General features: G+C 51.1%; 1 protein-coding gene across 1 annotated transcript in view; it reads right to left on the bottom strand.

The window, feature by feature from the left end:
- LOC119955529 (endophilin-B2-like) overlaps positions 1 to 16,339 on the bottom strand; it is a 68,325-nt gene that overhangs the window by 42,036 nt on the left and 9,950 nt on the right. The window contains exon 3 of the mRNA XM_038781802.1: positions 14,811 to 14,939. Within this exon, the coding sequence (XP_038637730.1) occupies positions 14,811 to 14,939 (129 nt within the window). The remainder of the gene's footprint in view (positions 1 to 14,810; positions 14,940 to 16,339) is intronic.

The following is a 16,339-nucleotide window of genomic DNA, read 5'->3' as shown; positions in this document are numbered from 1 at the left end:
TATGTGCTTTTTCTCTTTTTTCTGTGGGTTTTTTTTTGTGCAGCTCGCGGAAGACACTGGAGCCGGCTTGCCCCAGTGGGTGGGGAGGAGGACGGGGAAACAATGGGAATGAGACAGGAAGGCGCCGGAGTGTTGAGTCACCGGGCTAGCAGATTGGCTAGTCAAGGGAGTCAGATGGGGGGGGAAGTTACAGCCAGTAGATGGCAGGGGTGGGGGTATCGGGGGATGGGGTTAGGGGAGGGGGGGGGGGAGGGTTGTTCTGCTGACGGGACAGGGACTTGAAATAGGCACTAGAAAGGAGGTCGAGGGTGGAGGCAGCCAAAGGGCGGGCCAGGAATGGCGCGACGCACGGGCCAGGGGCCGGCCCGAGAAAGGCTATGGCTGACCGGCCGGGTGGGGGGGTGGGGGTGGGGGGGATGTGCCCCCCGACCAGGCTGATCACTTGGAACGCGGACGTAATTATGTTACAGGAGACACATCTGAAAGTGTCGGACCAGACCAGGATAAGGAAGGGCTGGATTAGCCAGGTCTTCCACTCGGACTTGGACTCGAAGTCCAGAGGGGTGGCAATCATGATCAACAAGCGCGTGCAATTTGAGGCAGAGGGCATATCCGCAGACAGGGGGGGCAGATACCTGATGGTACGGGGCAGACTGGAGGGGAGAAGAGTGGTGCTGGTGAATATATATGCCCCGAACTGGGATGACGTGGACTTCATTAAAAGAGTGCTGGGGAAGATCCCGGACCTGGATTCTCGCAGGCTAATAATGGGAGGGGACTTTAACATGGTCCTTGAGCCGACTTTGGATCGGTCGTGTCCCAGAACGGGTAGACTCTCAGCAATGGCAAGGGAGCTGAAAGGGTTTATGGAGCAAATGGGGGCAGTGGACCCCTGGAGAGATAGACAGCCAACAGGAAGGGGCTACTCGTTTTACTCGCACGTCCATAAAGTATATTCCAGGATAGATTTCTTTGTACTAAGCAGGGACTGTATGGGGTAGGTAAAGAACACGGAATACTCAGCAATTACCATTTCAGACCATGCCCCGCATTGGGTGGACCTGCAGTTCGGGGGAGCGAGCTATCAACGCCCGCAATGGAGGCTAGATGTGGGACTGCTGTCGGAGGAGGGGATCTGAGAGAGGCTTCGGAAATGCATAAAAAATTACCTGCATGTGAATGACACGGGGGAGGTCTCAGCGGCGACCTTGTGGGAGGCGCTAAAGGCAGTAGTGCGGGGGGGGAGCTGATTTCAATTGGGGCCCACAGAGCCAAGGCAGACTGGGCAGAGATGGATAGATTGGTCAGGGAAATGGGTCGGATAGATGAAGAGCACGCGAAGTCCCCGGGGGAGGTTTTACTCAGGGAGAGGCAGAGACTACAGGCGGAACTGGGGGCACTATCCACGAGCAGGGCCGTGGAACAGCTTAGGAAGGCGAGGGGAGTGGTGTACGAGCATGGGGAAAAGGCTAGCAGACTGTTAGCGCAGCAACTCAGGAGGAGGGAGGCGGCCAGGGAAATAGGTAGAGTGAGGGACGAGGGGGGGCGCAAAGTGGAGGACCCGGCAGAATTGAATAGGGTATTCCGGGACTTCTATCGTAAGCTGTACACTTCGGAGTCACCGGAAGAACATCGCTATGATAAGGAAGTGGATGGTGGGTCTATTTGGGAGCGGGTGGAGGCGGCTTCGTGCAGGGGCTCCAGCTTGGAGGCCCTGGTCACGGCTCCTCTACCGCTGCCGCCGGCCAAGTACACCACCAGCCCGGTAGTGGTGGCGACCCTGCGGATATGGGGCCAGTGGAAGAGGCATGTGGGGGAGATGGGGGCGTCTGTCTGGGCACCAATCTGCGACAACCATCGGTTTGCCCCCGGCAGTATGGATGGGGGGTTCCGAGTATGGCAGCGAGCAGGGGCGGGAAGGGTGGGTGATATGTTCCTGGAAGGGAGCTTCGCGAGTTTGAGGAGCTTGGAGGAGAAATTTGGGTTGGTAAGGGGAAATTATTTTAGATACCTACAGTTGCGGGACTTTGTTCGTAGACAGGTCCCATCTTTCCCGCGCCTCCCGCCAATGGGGATCCTCGACAGAATAGTCTCTAGGAGGGAAGAAGGGGAGGGCAGTCTCGGGTATATATAAGGTGCTCATGAGGGAGGAAGGGTCCCAGACAGAGGAACTGAAACTTAAATGGGAGGAGGAGCTAGGCGGGGAAATGGAGGATGGGCTGTGGGTAGAGGCCCTGAGTAGGGTAAATTCGACCGCGACATGTGCTAGGCTCGGGCTGTTCCAATTTAAGGTCGTTCACCGGGCTCATTGACTGCTGCTCGTGGGAGCTTGCTGTGCAAAAATTGGTCGCTGCGTTTCCTAAATTACAACAGTGACTACATTTCTAAAGCACTTAATTGGCAAAAGGCACTTTGAGGTATGTGCCGTTTGTGAAAGGCGCTACACAAATGCAAATCTCTCTTTTCAATAAGCTACGAATCGGCGACCCTAGGTCTCTCTTTCGAGAATCATGACCGTTTGTGTCTGTACTGCCACCTGCTGGCTGGAGGTCTCACACCTTCCAACTATGATATAGTCCATAGGCATATCACCACATTTCTCTGTTTGAGAAAGACTTCTGTTCACTCTCCCATCCCTCTCTACAACATATACAATGCTTCACATTTCTCTGCAGTTGCTCCCGGCAACAATCCTGGACTCACTAACCCTGTTCATATCTGGTCTCCCTTTCCCTCGGTCCATGGTGTTGACAACATTCGTGACAGCAAATTTTAAGTACATTTGTCGTGCCCACATTAAAAATCCATGATGTGGAGATGCCGACGTTGGACTGGGGTGAGCACAGTAAGAAGTATGACAACACCAGGTTAGTCCTACAGGTTTGTTTCAAATCACTAGCTTCCGGAGCACTGCTCCTTCCTCCCATACCTCGTCATTCACCTGAGGAAGGAGCAGTGCTCCGAAAGCTAGTGATTTGAAACAAACCTGTTGGAATTTAACCTGGTGCTGTAAGAATGAAATGAAATGAAAATCGCTTATTGTCACGAGTAGGCTTCAAATGAAGTTACTGTGAAAAGTCCCTAGTCGCCACATTCCGGCGCCTGTTCGGGGAGGCTGTTACGGGAAGACTTCCTACATTAAAAATCATTTGCAAGAGGTGCAGTCATATTTCCACTCCCAACCTTTGTTGAAAGCCTCTCTCGTGTCTTCTGCAATTCTTGGGAGAAACAGGTCCAATGTTCCCTTTACCTGCATAATATGATTTTTGCAAAAGAATTGAACCAAGTCAGTTAAACATGATCCATTTCCTCCAGGTACTAGACCCTAAGGGGGTGTTGGAGACCATGGGCCTCCAGTGGATTGGCCCATGATTACGCTTGGCAAAGTAGGCCGGTGGTTTGCCGTTGCCTTGAGCAGTAGGAAACTCTCCCACGCTTACCGCCTGCCATCCGGCAGATTGGAAGGATTTACAGGCCGATACTCAACCTGTTTTGGCCAAGTTGTGGACATACCTTCCGTAATCACCAAGTCCTTGAGTGGAGCTGAACCCGGAGCTGCAGAGCCAGAGGCACCTACTGCTCCTCGCGGCCTGCTTGTCAAACACGACCCACTCCTTACAAGGCCGTGCTATTCCTCAATCATCATAGAAGCATGGGGCAGCACGGTGGCACAGTGGGTTAGCCCTGCAGCCTCATGGCGCCTAGGTCCTAGGTTCGATCCCGGCTCTGGGTCACTGTCCGTGTGGAGTTTGCACATTCTCCCCGTGTTTGTGTGGGTTTCACCCCCACAACCCAAAGATGTGCAGGCTAGGTGGATTGGCCACGCTAAATTGCTCCTTAATTGGAAAAAAATTAATTGGGTACTCTAAATTTATTATTTAAAAAATCATAGAAGCATACAGCACAGCATCCAGCCCATCATGCCCGTGCTAGCTCTTTGAAAGGACTATTCAATTAATCCCATTCCTCTGCACTTCCCCATAGTTCAGCAATATCTTCCTTTTCAAATATTTATCCAATTCTTTTCTGAGTGTTATTACTGAATCTGTTGCCACCCTTCCAGGGAGCGCATTCCAGACCCCAACAACTCGCTCCGTTAAATAAAATCCTAACCTGCGCTCTGGGTTTTTAAATGCGTGTCTGATCTACCTGCCCATGCAAACAACTCTTCATATACTCAATCATAATCCTTCATAGAGGAAGATTAATTCTGGAAGCTTGACAAGTAACTGCGCAAAAGACACATCACTGCTTTCCCAATTTAGAAGGGTTAAGCGACTAGATAAATAATTCCAGATTTAAAAAGAGAAATTCAATTAGACCTTTCAGTCTGTCAGACAGCAGAATCTTGTCAGGAATATCGAACACAGAGCACATAATCTTTCATCCAAACTAAATTACCAGAGGTCAACTGTCTGTTGCTAGTCAATCAGATGCAATCGGGTCATAGACAGCCTCATGACCCTCTCTGTGTTGAGTTGCCACAGCTCTCAGACCGAAACAAAAATGTTAAAATATCTGCTTCTCTTCCCCATGATTACAAATTCAGATCAGACTGTATCGCTGTACCCTGTACACATGGCCAGCAACAAAAAATAAACTCACCGTCAGCTTGGAAAATTTGATGCAATGTTTTTCATTCAAAAAAGTAATAGTTAAGAAGCAACATAACTTCCATTCCTCTCAAAGTGGAACTCTTTACCACAGAAGGCTGTGGAGGCCAAATCACTGAGTGTCTTTAAAGTTGTTGGAGCTGCAACTCATCCAGGCAAGTGGATGATAGTATTCCATCACTCTCCTGACTTGTGCCTTGCAGATGATGGACAGGCTTTGGGGAATCGGGGGGTGAGTTACTCGCAGCCTAGCCTCTGACCTGCTCTTGTAGCCACACTATTTATGTGGTTAGCCAACTATTCAGAAGGTGGAATCGGTGCCGGGAGTCTCTAGGATCCCGTTAGTATCCCCATTGGACAAAGAAATGCCAGTAGGATTTGTGATTGGATTGTTGTAGTTAAGCTTAGTTCTCCCATTGTACGGAATGCACTCTAATATTCTCCATGGCAACGCTTCCGCCAATCAGAGTTAACTTGACAACCAATTTCCTCCTGCAGGATATATTGTTGTGATTGTTTGTGAAATTTGGCATTCTTGCATTTGTCCTGATAGACAAAAAGATTCAGCAGTAGGGGGCGCAATTCTCCCAACGGGAGTCTAAGTGTTTCACTCCGGCGTCGGAGCCCGCTCCCAGCCCCCTATTCTCCCGCCCCCGGGGGGCTAGGAGTGGCGTTGCGTCATTTACGTGCGCTGGGCCTTGGCACCCGGGCCGGAGAATCGCCGCTCGCCTTTTGCAAACGGCGAGCAGCGATTTTCTGAGCGTCGCTGATTTGGGGGAGAGGGGTGGGAGAATCGCGTGCGGGTGCCGGGGGCGGCGTGGCGGGACTCGCGCGGTGCCCCGGCGATTCTCACACCCGGTGTGGGGGTGGTGGGGGGGGGGGGGGGGGGGGGGGGGGGTGTTTCCGTCCAGGGTCTCTCTGTTCAGCAGCATTCAAGTGCCTTACTAAGTGATAGGCTGCTCTCTTCGGATGGGTTAATGGACGGTCATCAGGACCAGTCAACACGGCTGAATTGTTTCCGGGCCTCCGCTGAGGAACAAAGTGCCCTCATCATCACCCAGACATCAATAATTCAGCAGAGACCCAGGGCAACGAATAAACTAAAATGGCACAGGTCGCAAGTTAACCTTCAATATTCCTTTCTTCTTCAAAACATCGTAGAGATGGGACAAATGCAGAAGAGAACATTAAATTTTTTAAAATTTCACCAGCGAATTCAACAGAATATTGTCCAGGATTGGCTGTGAAGGACTTTAGGATGTCTTGATGCTGTGAGAGGTTCTATATAAATGCACACCTCCCTCAGTTCTCTCTCAAGCAAATGGCGCAGAGTTTACAGCCATTATTGGCAGCATCAAATACTTGGCAACATAAATCTGCATCAACAAAAGAATTGTCAGCTTTGATCAAATTGATGGACATTCATTGCCTCAGCAATTAACTGTCACGTTACCTCACTCAATACCTCAGCAATTAACTCATTCCTTACCACACACTGATTTAAAAAAAAATTAGAGTGCCCAATTCATTTTTTCCAATTAAGGGGCAATTTAGCATGGCCAATCCACCCACCCTGCACATCTTTGGGTTGTGGGGGCGAAACCCACGCAGACACGGGGAGAATGTGCAAACTCCTCACGGACAGTGACCCAGAGCCGGGATCGAACCTGGGACCTCGGCGCCGTGAGGCAGGAGGGCTAACCCACTGCACCACCGTGCTGCCCCACCTCACACTGATTACCTCAGCAATTAACCCATTCATTTTTTTTTTTAAAATTTAGAGTACCCAATTCATTTTTTCCAATTAAGGGGAAATTTAGCGTGGCCAATCCACCTACCCTGCACATCTTTGGGTTGTGGGGGTGAAACCCACGCAAACACGGGGAGAATGTGCAAACTCCACACGGACAGTGGCCCAGGGCCGGGATCCGAACCCGGGTCCTCAGCGCCGTAGGCAGCAATGCTAACCACTGTGCCACCGTGCTGCCCAATTAACCCATTCATTACCTCACACTCATCATCTCAGCAATGAATTCACTCGTTACCACACACTGATTACAGCAATTAACTCACTCATTACCTCATACTGATTACCTCAGCCATTAACTCACTCTTTACCTCACACTCATTCCCTCAGCAATTAACTCATTAGTTACCTCAGCAATTCCACTGTAACAACACTTCATTAATCAAGCACTTTTATTTTGAGAAATGTCCCAAAGATATTTCACGGGAGCCCTCACAGAAACAAAACCCCAGCACTAACCCACATAAGGAGGTGTTAGGGCCAACGGTCAAAAGCTTTGTCACAGGACCTTGGGCGGTATTCCCCCCCCCCACCCCCCACGCTGGGTGGGAGAATCGCCGGGGTGCCGCGCGTGTCTCGCCACGCCGCCCCGACACCCGCACGCAATTCTCCCCCCCCCCCCGAAACCAGCGGCGTGAGAATCGCGCCAGGCTGCTCTGAGAATCGCCGCAAATGGCGAGCGGCGATTCTCTGGCCCGTATGGGCCAAGCGGCCGGCAAAAAAAATGACAGTCCCGCCGGCGCCGTTCACCCCTGGTCGCTGCCGGCGGGAACTGTGCGGGAATGCTGGGCGGCCTGTTTTTTGGGGGGGGGGGGGGGGGGGGGGGGGGGGGGGGGGGGGCGACCTCCGATGGGGTCTGGCCCACGATCGGGGCTCACCTATCGGCGGGCCATCCCCCCCCGGGCCTACCCCGGGCCCCAGCGCCATGTTGGTGAGGGGCCGGCGCGCGTAAGAAGTTCCCCGCGCATGCGCAGGATGGCGCGGCCCAACTGCGCATGCGTAGGAATGAACTGCCCCAACTGTGCATGTGCGGGTTGGCGCGGCGCCCATTTGGCACCGCGTAAGGAGGCTGGATGGCGTGAACCGCTCCAGCGCCGCGCTGGCCCCCTGTGGGGGGCAGAATATGTCGTGCCCGGGCCCTGTTCGCGCCGTCGAGGGCACTTAGTCCCAGGAGCGGAGAATCCCGCCCATGGTCTGAAAGGAGCAACTTAAAGGAGAAAAGATATGCAGAGGTTTAGAGGAGGAATTCTGGAGCTTAGCACCTCGGCAACTAAAAACACAACCATCATTGGTGATGTGAGGACGATCCAAGATGCTGAAAGTTACTCATCCATATTTGCCAATGACACAAAGCTGGGTGGGATTGGAAGCAGTTTGGACGGAAACTGAGTTATTGATGGGCAAAACTCCAACAACACTCAAGAAGCTTAACACCATCCAGGGCAAACATGCCTCACTTGATTGGCACCCCTCCCACAAACCTCTACGCCCTCCACCACCGACTCACAGTGGCAGTCATGTGTACCACTGCAAGAACTCACCAAGGCTCCTTCGACAGCACCTTGCAAACCCGCAACCTCTACCATCTGGAAGGACGAAGGTCGCAGACCAATGGGAACACCATCACCTGAAAGTTCGCCTCTTGAGCCCCGTACCATCCCGATTTGGAAATATATCGGCCGTTCCTTCCCTGTCGCTGGGTCAAATCCCTCCCTGACAGCACAGTGGGTGTACCTACTCCTCAGGGACTGCAGCGGTTCAAGGCGGCGGTTCACCACCACCTTCTCAAGGGCAACTAGGGATGGGCAATAAATGCTGGCCAAGCCAGCGATGCCTACAACCCACAAATTAATAAGAAAATAATGCCAAATGGGTTTTAACAGAGGTAACAACGAGGGCTGCCATATTTGTGGATAAAAAGGATAGAACAGAATTCCTTCTAAATGGTGAAAAGTCTGAACCAATGGCTGTTCAAAGATACCTGGAGGGGGCAGGTACGCAGGTGTTGGACTTTATACCCAGAAGACTAACCTACAAAGGAGTAGAATTTATGGTGGAGCTTTAAACATCCCAGGTTAGGCCGTGCCTGGAGTTACTCTGAGCTGGTATGTGCTCCATATCCCAGGAAGGGTGTACCAGCCCTGAGGGAAGTGCAGTATAAATTTACCGGAACAATACCTGGACACCGAGGGTTAGCACATGAGGAGGGATTACAGAATGGGCTGAATGGCCTGTTTCGTTGCTGGAAATTCTACATAATCTCAGACTAGGTTCCTAATATTCTCCAGGTTTCTCATTTATGTTTATACTAAGCGAGTAGGTTTTCAGTATATGTTAAGACAATATTTCTGTAGTGTTGAGACGGTTAAAGGGTGATTGAGGGGCACCAGGTTAGCACAGTGGAAAGCGAGAGACGGGTAGGGGAGTGAGACAGAGAGTGAGAGAGACAGAGAAGAGAAGAAAGAGAGGGGGTTTAGAGAGAGGGGTCCGGGAAAGAAAGAGAGCAAGAAGGGAGTGAAGGGGAGTGGGAAATAGTGGGCTGGAGAGGGAGAGGAATTTAGAGTTGGAAGGGGAGGAATAGGGAGAGGGGGAGGGCCAGAGAGAAAGAGAGAAAGTGTGTGTGTGTGTGTGTGTGAGGCTGTGAGTGAGTGAGAGTGGAAGGGGAGGGTAGGAGGGGGAAGAGAGGGAGGGAGGCCAGGGTAGAGGCGGAGGGCAGAAGTGGGAGTGGGCATGGAAGAGAGTGAGTTTGCGAGAGAGAGAGAGAAAAAGAGTGTGCAAGAGAGAGTGAGCATGAAAGAGGGAGGGGGAGAGAGAGAGAGAGAGAGAGAGAGAGAGGGTGAGGGTGAGGAAGGCTGGGGAGAGAGGGAATGCAGGAGAGGGAGGGCAGGAGAGGGAGACACAGAGCGAGTTTGAGAGAGAGAGAGAGAGAGAGAGAGAGAGAGAGAGAGAGAGAGAGAGAGAGAGAGAGAGAGAGAGAGAGGGTGAGGGAGAGGAAGGCTGGGGGAGAGGGAGGGCAGGAGAGAGAGAGAGAGAGAGAGAGAGAGAGAGAGAGAAAGAGAGCGAGCTCGAGAGAGATGGAAAAACGCACTTTAATATTTTCAATATCTACAATAAAATATCTACAAAACATTAAACTCTGACAGCTACATGCTTTTTCCATCAATCTTTACCCTTTCTAAATTATTCTGGCAGTTATTAATAAAAGTGCCGCGGAGTTCTGGGTAAAGAAGTAGCGAAAAGATTTTAATAGGAGACAGGAGGATGAATGAGCAAAATACTAAAAAGACAATATTCTTTCCGTGGATGTTGAATTCACGGCGAAGGAAACAAAAACAAAATAATTCGGAATAGGCGCTCAGAAAATGGGAGATTTTCACCTCCTGACACTGGAACATTCTCTTTAATTCCCACAGATCAATTTTCATTTTTAAGTAGGACAATTAAAGAATTCTAACACCCTGCTGCGGAATGACAGAATCTGTAATTATCCACCGTTCCCTGGGTTACGATTAAGTTTGGCAAAGGGTCACTGAAAGTTACTCCTGGCTCACAGGCAGTGACCCCTGACCCCTGATCCAGTGACCCCTGATCCAGTGACCAGTGGCCCTGTGATTTTCTCAATACATGTCGCCTTTCGATTTTTTTTTTTTACACACTCGGTGTTTAACACGTGCCGCAGTCCTGGGTGCCACTTGTGATTGCGCACACGGGCAACTGAGCAGGAGGGCCCCTCGATCCAGTAGCCCTCTGCCCCCCTCCCCCCAGCCCGTCCCATCAAAGCCCACACCCACAGCGGCAGGTTCCCAGAGGCGTACTGCACACATGAGCAAATTGCAGCCTCCCACAGAGCTGCCAGAGAATTTCACTGCGAGGAGGCAGTTCTGCTGTGGGCAACAGACACAAAATAGAAACACCAGCTTATATAATCAGTCTTTATCTCTCTCTCTCTCCACCCCCCCCCCCTCTGATTCCACTGAGGACATAATCAAGGCTGACTGAGGGAGTGCCGCACTGCCAGAGGGTCAGTACTGAGGGAGTGCCGCACTGTCAGAGGGTCAGTACTGAGGGAGTGCTGCACTGTCAGAAGGTCAGTACTGAGGGAGTGCCGCACTGTCAGAGGGTCAGTGCTGAGGGAGTGCCGCACTGTCAGAGGGTCAGTGCTGAGGGAGTGTTGCACTGTCAGAAGGTCAGTACTGAGGGAGTGCTGCACCGTCAGAGGGTCAGTGCTGAGGGAGTGCCGCACTGTCAGAAGGTCAGTACTGAGGGAGTGCCGCACTGTCAGAGGGTCAGTACTGAGGGAGTGCCGCACTGTCAGAGGGTCAGTACTGAGGGAGTGCTGCACTGTCAGAGGGTCAGTACTGAGGGAGTGCTGCACTGTCAGAGGGTCAGTACTGAGGGAGCACCGCACTGTCAGAGGGTCAGTACTGAGGGAGTGCCACACTGTCAGAGGGTCAGTACTGAGGGAGTGCCGCACTGTCAGAGGGTCAGTACTGAGGGAGTGCCGCACTGTCAGAGGGTCAGGACTGAGGGAGTGCTGCACTGTCAGAGGGTCAGTACTGAGGGAGTGCTGCACTGTCGGAGATGCCTTCTTTTGGACGGGAGGTTAAAGCAAAGCCTCTATCTGCCCTCTCAGACGTGCGTAATTCTTTTTAATGTCTTAACTAAGGGGGAATCTGAGGCGAGAGGAGAGCAGGCATCCTAACTGTGCTGTACAAGCAGCTGTGAAGGAAATTTGGGGTTCTCAATGACTATACAGGAGGGGGCATCCATGAAGATTCACAACATCAGGCCAGTTAGAAATGCCCCCCAGAGGCAATTAGTCTGGTGATATTGCCAGTCAGAGATTGCATGAGAAATGGACACCAGAGAGCAACAAAAATAGGTTTTCCTGTATTTCAGCAATGGCAAATACATTGGGGTGCATCGCAAGAAACTGCGGAGTGTGGTGAACTCAGCCCAACTCATCACACAAGCTTGCCACCCCCACATTGAATCTGTCTACACCTCCCGCTGCCTCAAGAAGGCAGACAGCATTATCAGAGATCCCTCCCACCCAGGCATTGCCTTCTTCCAGACCCTTCCATCAGGCAGAAGGTACAGAAGTCTGACACAGGAACAGCTTCTTCCCCACAGCTACAAGACTTCTCAACGACTCCCCCTCCGACTGATCTGTTCCCTGTAAGAACACTATTCACGACGCCCTATGCTGCTCTTGCTCATGTATTTGCTTTGTTTGGCCCCTTGTTCCGCACTGCAACCAATCACGGTTTGTCGATGTACCATTTGTCAATATTCTCTGTTGATTATTCTCTTTTTGTCTACTATGTACGTACTGTGCACGCTCCCTCGGCTGCAGAAAAATACTTTGCACTGTACTTCGGTCCATGTGACAATAAATCAAATCAAATCAAATGAGGAGGGGGAGGACTGATTGGATCCATCACAAGAAACTCTTCCAGGTCTGTCGAGGCACCAGGAGGGAGCAGTGAAAAGTTTCTCGGTGCAGACTATCACATCCCTGGACAATGTTAGGGGGTTAATGAGTCAGAGATTATATCGAACCCAACGACATTCCTCAATTTGTAAAGTGGGTTGGAAACTAATTACTTGTCTGTGAGGAATGCTGATAAATGCTCGAGTCCCAAAGCTGAACAATGTGTCTGCCGCGCTGCCAAAGACACAGCGGGATTACGGACTGGAATACCGTGGAACAAAACTGTCCCCCTCCCCCCACTCTGCACACCATTTCCCCATCGGCTGTCTGACCCGATGCCTGCTGTCGGTATAATCTGGGTTCGCTCACTCCCACCCCCAGTCCTCAGTATCCATTACAATGGAGTCACTACTTATTTATTTCCTGAAGCCAAGTTGTACCTTTCCTCATTTGCTGAGTATTTGAGATCGAGTCACTGCAGCGAGACCTGGGTCAGCACGAAACACAGCGATAACCCACCAAGAACATAACAACAGGGGGGAGGCCATTCAGCCCCTCTAGTTTTCGTCAGTCGGCTGATCAGGAATGCAACTCCGCCTGCCCTCCTGGGTGTCATATACCTTCATAACCTTAACCAATCTCAGTGCTTAATTGAACCCCACCCCTGCCCCCAGCATCAACAGCATTTAATTTAGAGGGGGGGGGGGGGGTTGTGTGACAAATGTTTCCCGATATCATCCCGGGACAGCTCTCATTTTAAGGTTTTGCGTCCTTGTTTTGGGAGATCTTTGAGGAAGTAACAAGATAGTTAGACAAAGAATGTGGTTTTTTTAGATTTCCAGAAGGCCTTTGACAAGGTGCTGCATAGCAGACTCTTAAATAAGTTAAGAGCCCATGGTGTTTAGGGTAAGATCCTGGCATGGATTGGCTGACTGGCAGAAGGCAGAGAGTGGGGGGGATAAAAGGGTCTTTTTCAGTTTGGCAGCCGGTGACTAGTGGTGTACCTCTGGGTCCACAGCTTTTTATAATACACATTAACGATCTGGAAGAAGGAACTGAAGGCACTGTTGCTAAGTTTGCAGATGGTACAAAGATCTGTAGAGGGGCAGGTAGTATTGAAGAAGCAGGCAGGCTTCAGAAGGACTTGGACAAGCTAGGAGAGTGGGCAAAGAAGTGGCAGATGGAATACAATGTGGAAAAATGTGAGGTTATGTACTTTGGAAGGAGAAATGGAGGCATGGACTATTTTCTAAATGGGCAGATGCTTAAGAAATCAGAAGCACAAAGGGACTTGGGAGTCCTTGTTCACGATCCTCTTAAGATTAATGTGTAGGTTCAGTCGGCAGTTATGAAGGCAAATGCAATGTTAGCATTCATGTTGAGAGGGCTAGAATACAAGAGCAGGGATGTACTTCTGAGGTTGCTCCAGGCTCCGGTCAGACCCCATTTGGAGTATTGTGAGCAATTTTGGGCCCCGTATCTAAGGAAGGATGTGCTGGTCCAGAGGAGGTTCACAAGAATGATCCCTGGAATGAAGAACTTGTCGTATGAGGAACGGTTGAGGACTCTGGGTCTGCAATCTCTGGAATTTAGAAGGATGAGGGGGGAACTTATTGAAACTTACAGGATACTGCGAGGCCTGGATGGAGTAGACGTGGAGAGGATGTTTCCACTTGTAGGAAAAACTAGAACCAGAGGACACAATCTCAGACTAAAGGGACGATCCTTTAAAACTGAGATGAGGAGGGATTTCTTCAGCCAGAGGGTGGTGAATCTGTGGAACTCTTTGCCGCAGAAGGCTGTGGAGGCCAATTCACTGAGTGTCTTTAAGACAGAGATAGACAGGTTCTTGATTAATAAGGGGATCAGGGGTTATGGGGAGAAGGCAGGAGAATGGGGATGAGAAAAATATCAGCCATGATTGAATGGCGGAGCAGACTCGATGGGCCAAGTGACCTAATTCTGCTCCTATGTCTTATGGTCTTAGCCCCTTAGAACAGATCACGTCTTTTAATCTTCTATACTCAATGATACACAGACCTGGTCAGTGCAACCTGCCCTCACGGTGTTGGGAGCAAAGATTCATTTTGAAACCTTGTCCCCACTGGTGGGATCAGCTTGGTGTGTGGCACACTCGCCTCCGAGCCACTGGATTCAAGTCTCACTTTCAAAGTCTCCCTGCAGTGCTGAGGGAATGCTGCACTGCTGGAGGTACCGTCTTTCAGAAGAGAAGTTAGACCCTTACCAGTCATCTTCTGTCAAAGATGCAACAGTGCTGAAGAGGAGGAGAGTCCCGTACCACCTTCACCCCCCCCCCCCCCCCCAAAACCAACAAATTCCAGACCAATATTTAACCATCAACAAATGCCTGAAAAATACACCGTCTGATCGGTGTTTACGGGATCTTGCTCTGCACACGTTGACAGCGGCACTTCAAAGCGCGATTGCATTGGCTGTAAAGTGATTTGGGATATTCTGTGACAGGCGCTATATAAATGAAAGGCGTGCATTTATATTGTGCCCTTCCTGACTGTGGGACACCCCGACGCGCCCTACAGCCAAATGAAGCACTGTTTGGAAGTCTAATTGCTGTCATTCCGGAAAGATGGCCACCAACTTGTAAACTCCGACAAACAGCGATGAAGCAAAAGAACCTGATTTTGTGACGTTGATTGAGGGATAATTGCCGAGTGATTCCTCTGCTCTTCCAAATAATGCCATGGGATGATCGTTTACATGCGCCCGAGGGGCCAGCTGAAGGCCTGGTTAGACAGCTCAGCACCTCCGGCAGTGCAGCACTCCCTCAGCACTGCGCTGGTGCGCCAGCCCTGATGTTGGCGCTGAAGCCGAGGTGTGGGGCTTGAACTCAGAACCGTCGGATTCAGGAGGTGTGAGAGTTAGCAACTCAGCCATGGCTGACACGGTTTATAACTGGTTTAACTCTTTGAGATCTCACCGTAAGGGGTCCCAGGTCCAAACTCACTGGCGGCGTCAATCATATACTGGCCCAACAGCTCGCCATTGGTGATCCGGGAGGGGATCTTGCGATCAAGCTTCTCGTAAAGGAATTCTTCAATTCGAGCACCTGGAGGGAGAGAGGAAACAGGATTAGAGCCGGCTTGTTAACTTGCTTCAAGCTCAGAGATCATTGACCCATTGCTGCCAACCCCGGTGCCTATAAAACTGTTCAACTGCTATTAGGAGGGTATAGCGAGGGGTGGTAGCTATCAGGGTATTGCGAGGGGTATAGCTATCAGGGGTATAGCGAGGGGTATAGCTATCAGGGTATAGCGAGGGGTATCGCTATCAGGGTATAGCGAGGGGTATCGCTATCAGGGTATAGCGAGGGGTTATAGCGAGGGGTATAGCTATCAGGGTAGTAGCGAGGGGTATCGCTATCAGGGTATAGCGAGGGGTATCGCTATCAGGGTATAGCGAGGGGTATCGCTATCAGGGTATAGCGAGGGGTATCGCTATCAGGGTATAGCGAGGGTATCGCTATCAGGGTATAGCGAGGGGTATCGCTATCAGGGTATAGCGAAGGGGTATCGCTATCAGGGTATAGCGAGGGGTATCGCTATCAGGGTATAGCGGGCGCTATCGCTATCAGGGTATAGCGAGGGGTATAGCTATCAGGGTATAGCGAGGGGCACAGCTATCAGGGTATAGCGAGGGGTATAGCTATCAGGGTATAGCGAGGGGTATAGCTATCAGGGTATAGCGAGGGGCACAGCTATCAGGGTATAGCGAGGGACACAGCTATCAGGGTATAGCGAGGGGCACAGCTATCAGGGTATAGTGAGGGGCATAGCTATCAGGGTATAGCGAGGGGCACAGCTATCAGGGTATAGCGAGGGGTATCGCTATCAGGGTATAGCGAGGGGTATAGCTATCAGGGTATAGCGAGGGGTATCGCTATCAGGGTATAGCGAGGGGTATCGCTATCAGGGTATAGCGAGGGGTATAGCTATCAGGGTATAGCGAGGGGTATAGCTATCAGGGTATAGCTATCAGGGTATAGCTATCAGGGTATAGTGAGGGGTATAGCTATCAGGGTATAGAGAGGGGCACCGCTATCAGGGTATAGTGAGGGGCATAGCTATCAGGGTATAGCGAGGGGCATAGCTATCAGGGTATAGCGAGGGGTATAGCTATCAGGGTATAGCGAGGGGTATAGCTATCAGGGTATAGCGAGGGGTATAGCTATGAGGGTATAGAGAGGGGTATAGCTATGAGGGTATAGAGAGGGGCACCGCTATCAGGGTATAGCGAGGGGCACAGCTATCAGGGTATAGCGAGGGGCGTAACTATCAGGAGGGTATAGCGAGGGGTATCGCTATCAGGGTATAGCGAGGGGTATAGCGAGGGGTATAGCTATCAGGGTATAGCGAGGGGTATCGCTATCAGGGTATAGCGAGGGGTATAGCTATCAGGGTATAGCGAGGGGTATCGCTATCAGGGTATAGCGAGGGGTATAGCTATCAG

Source organism: Scyliorhinus canicula, chromosome 21 (genome assembly GCF_902713615.1).
Source record: "Scyliorhinus canicula chromosome 21, sScyCan1.1, whole genome shotgun sequence".
Classification (NCBI taxonomy): domain Eukaryota; kingdom Metazoa; phylum Chordata; class Chondrichthyes; order Carcharhiniformes; family Scyliorhinidae; genus Scyliorhinus; species Scyliorhinus canicula.
This window is presented reverse-complemented; position numbering and strand designations above follow the sequence as displayed.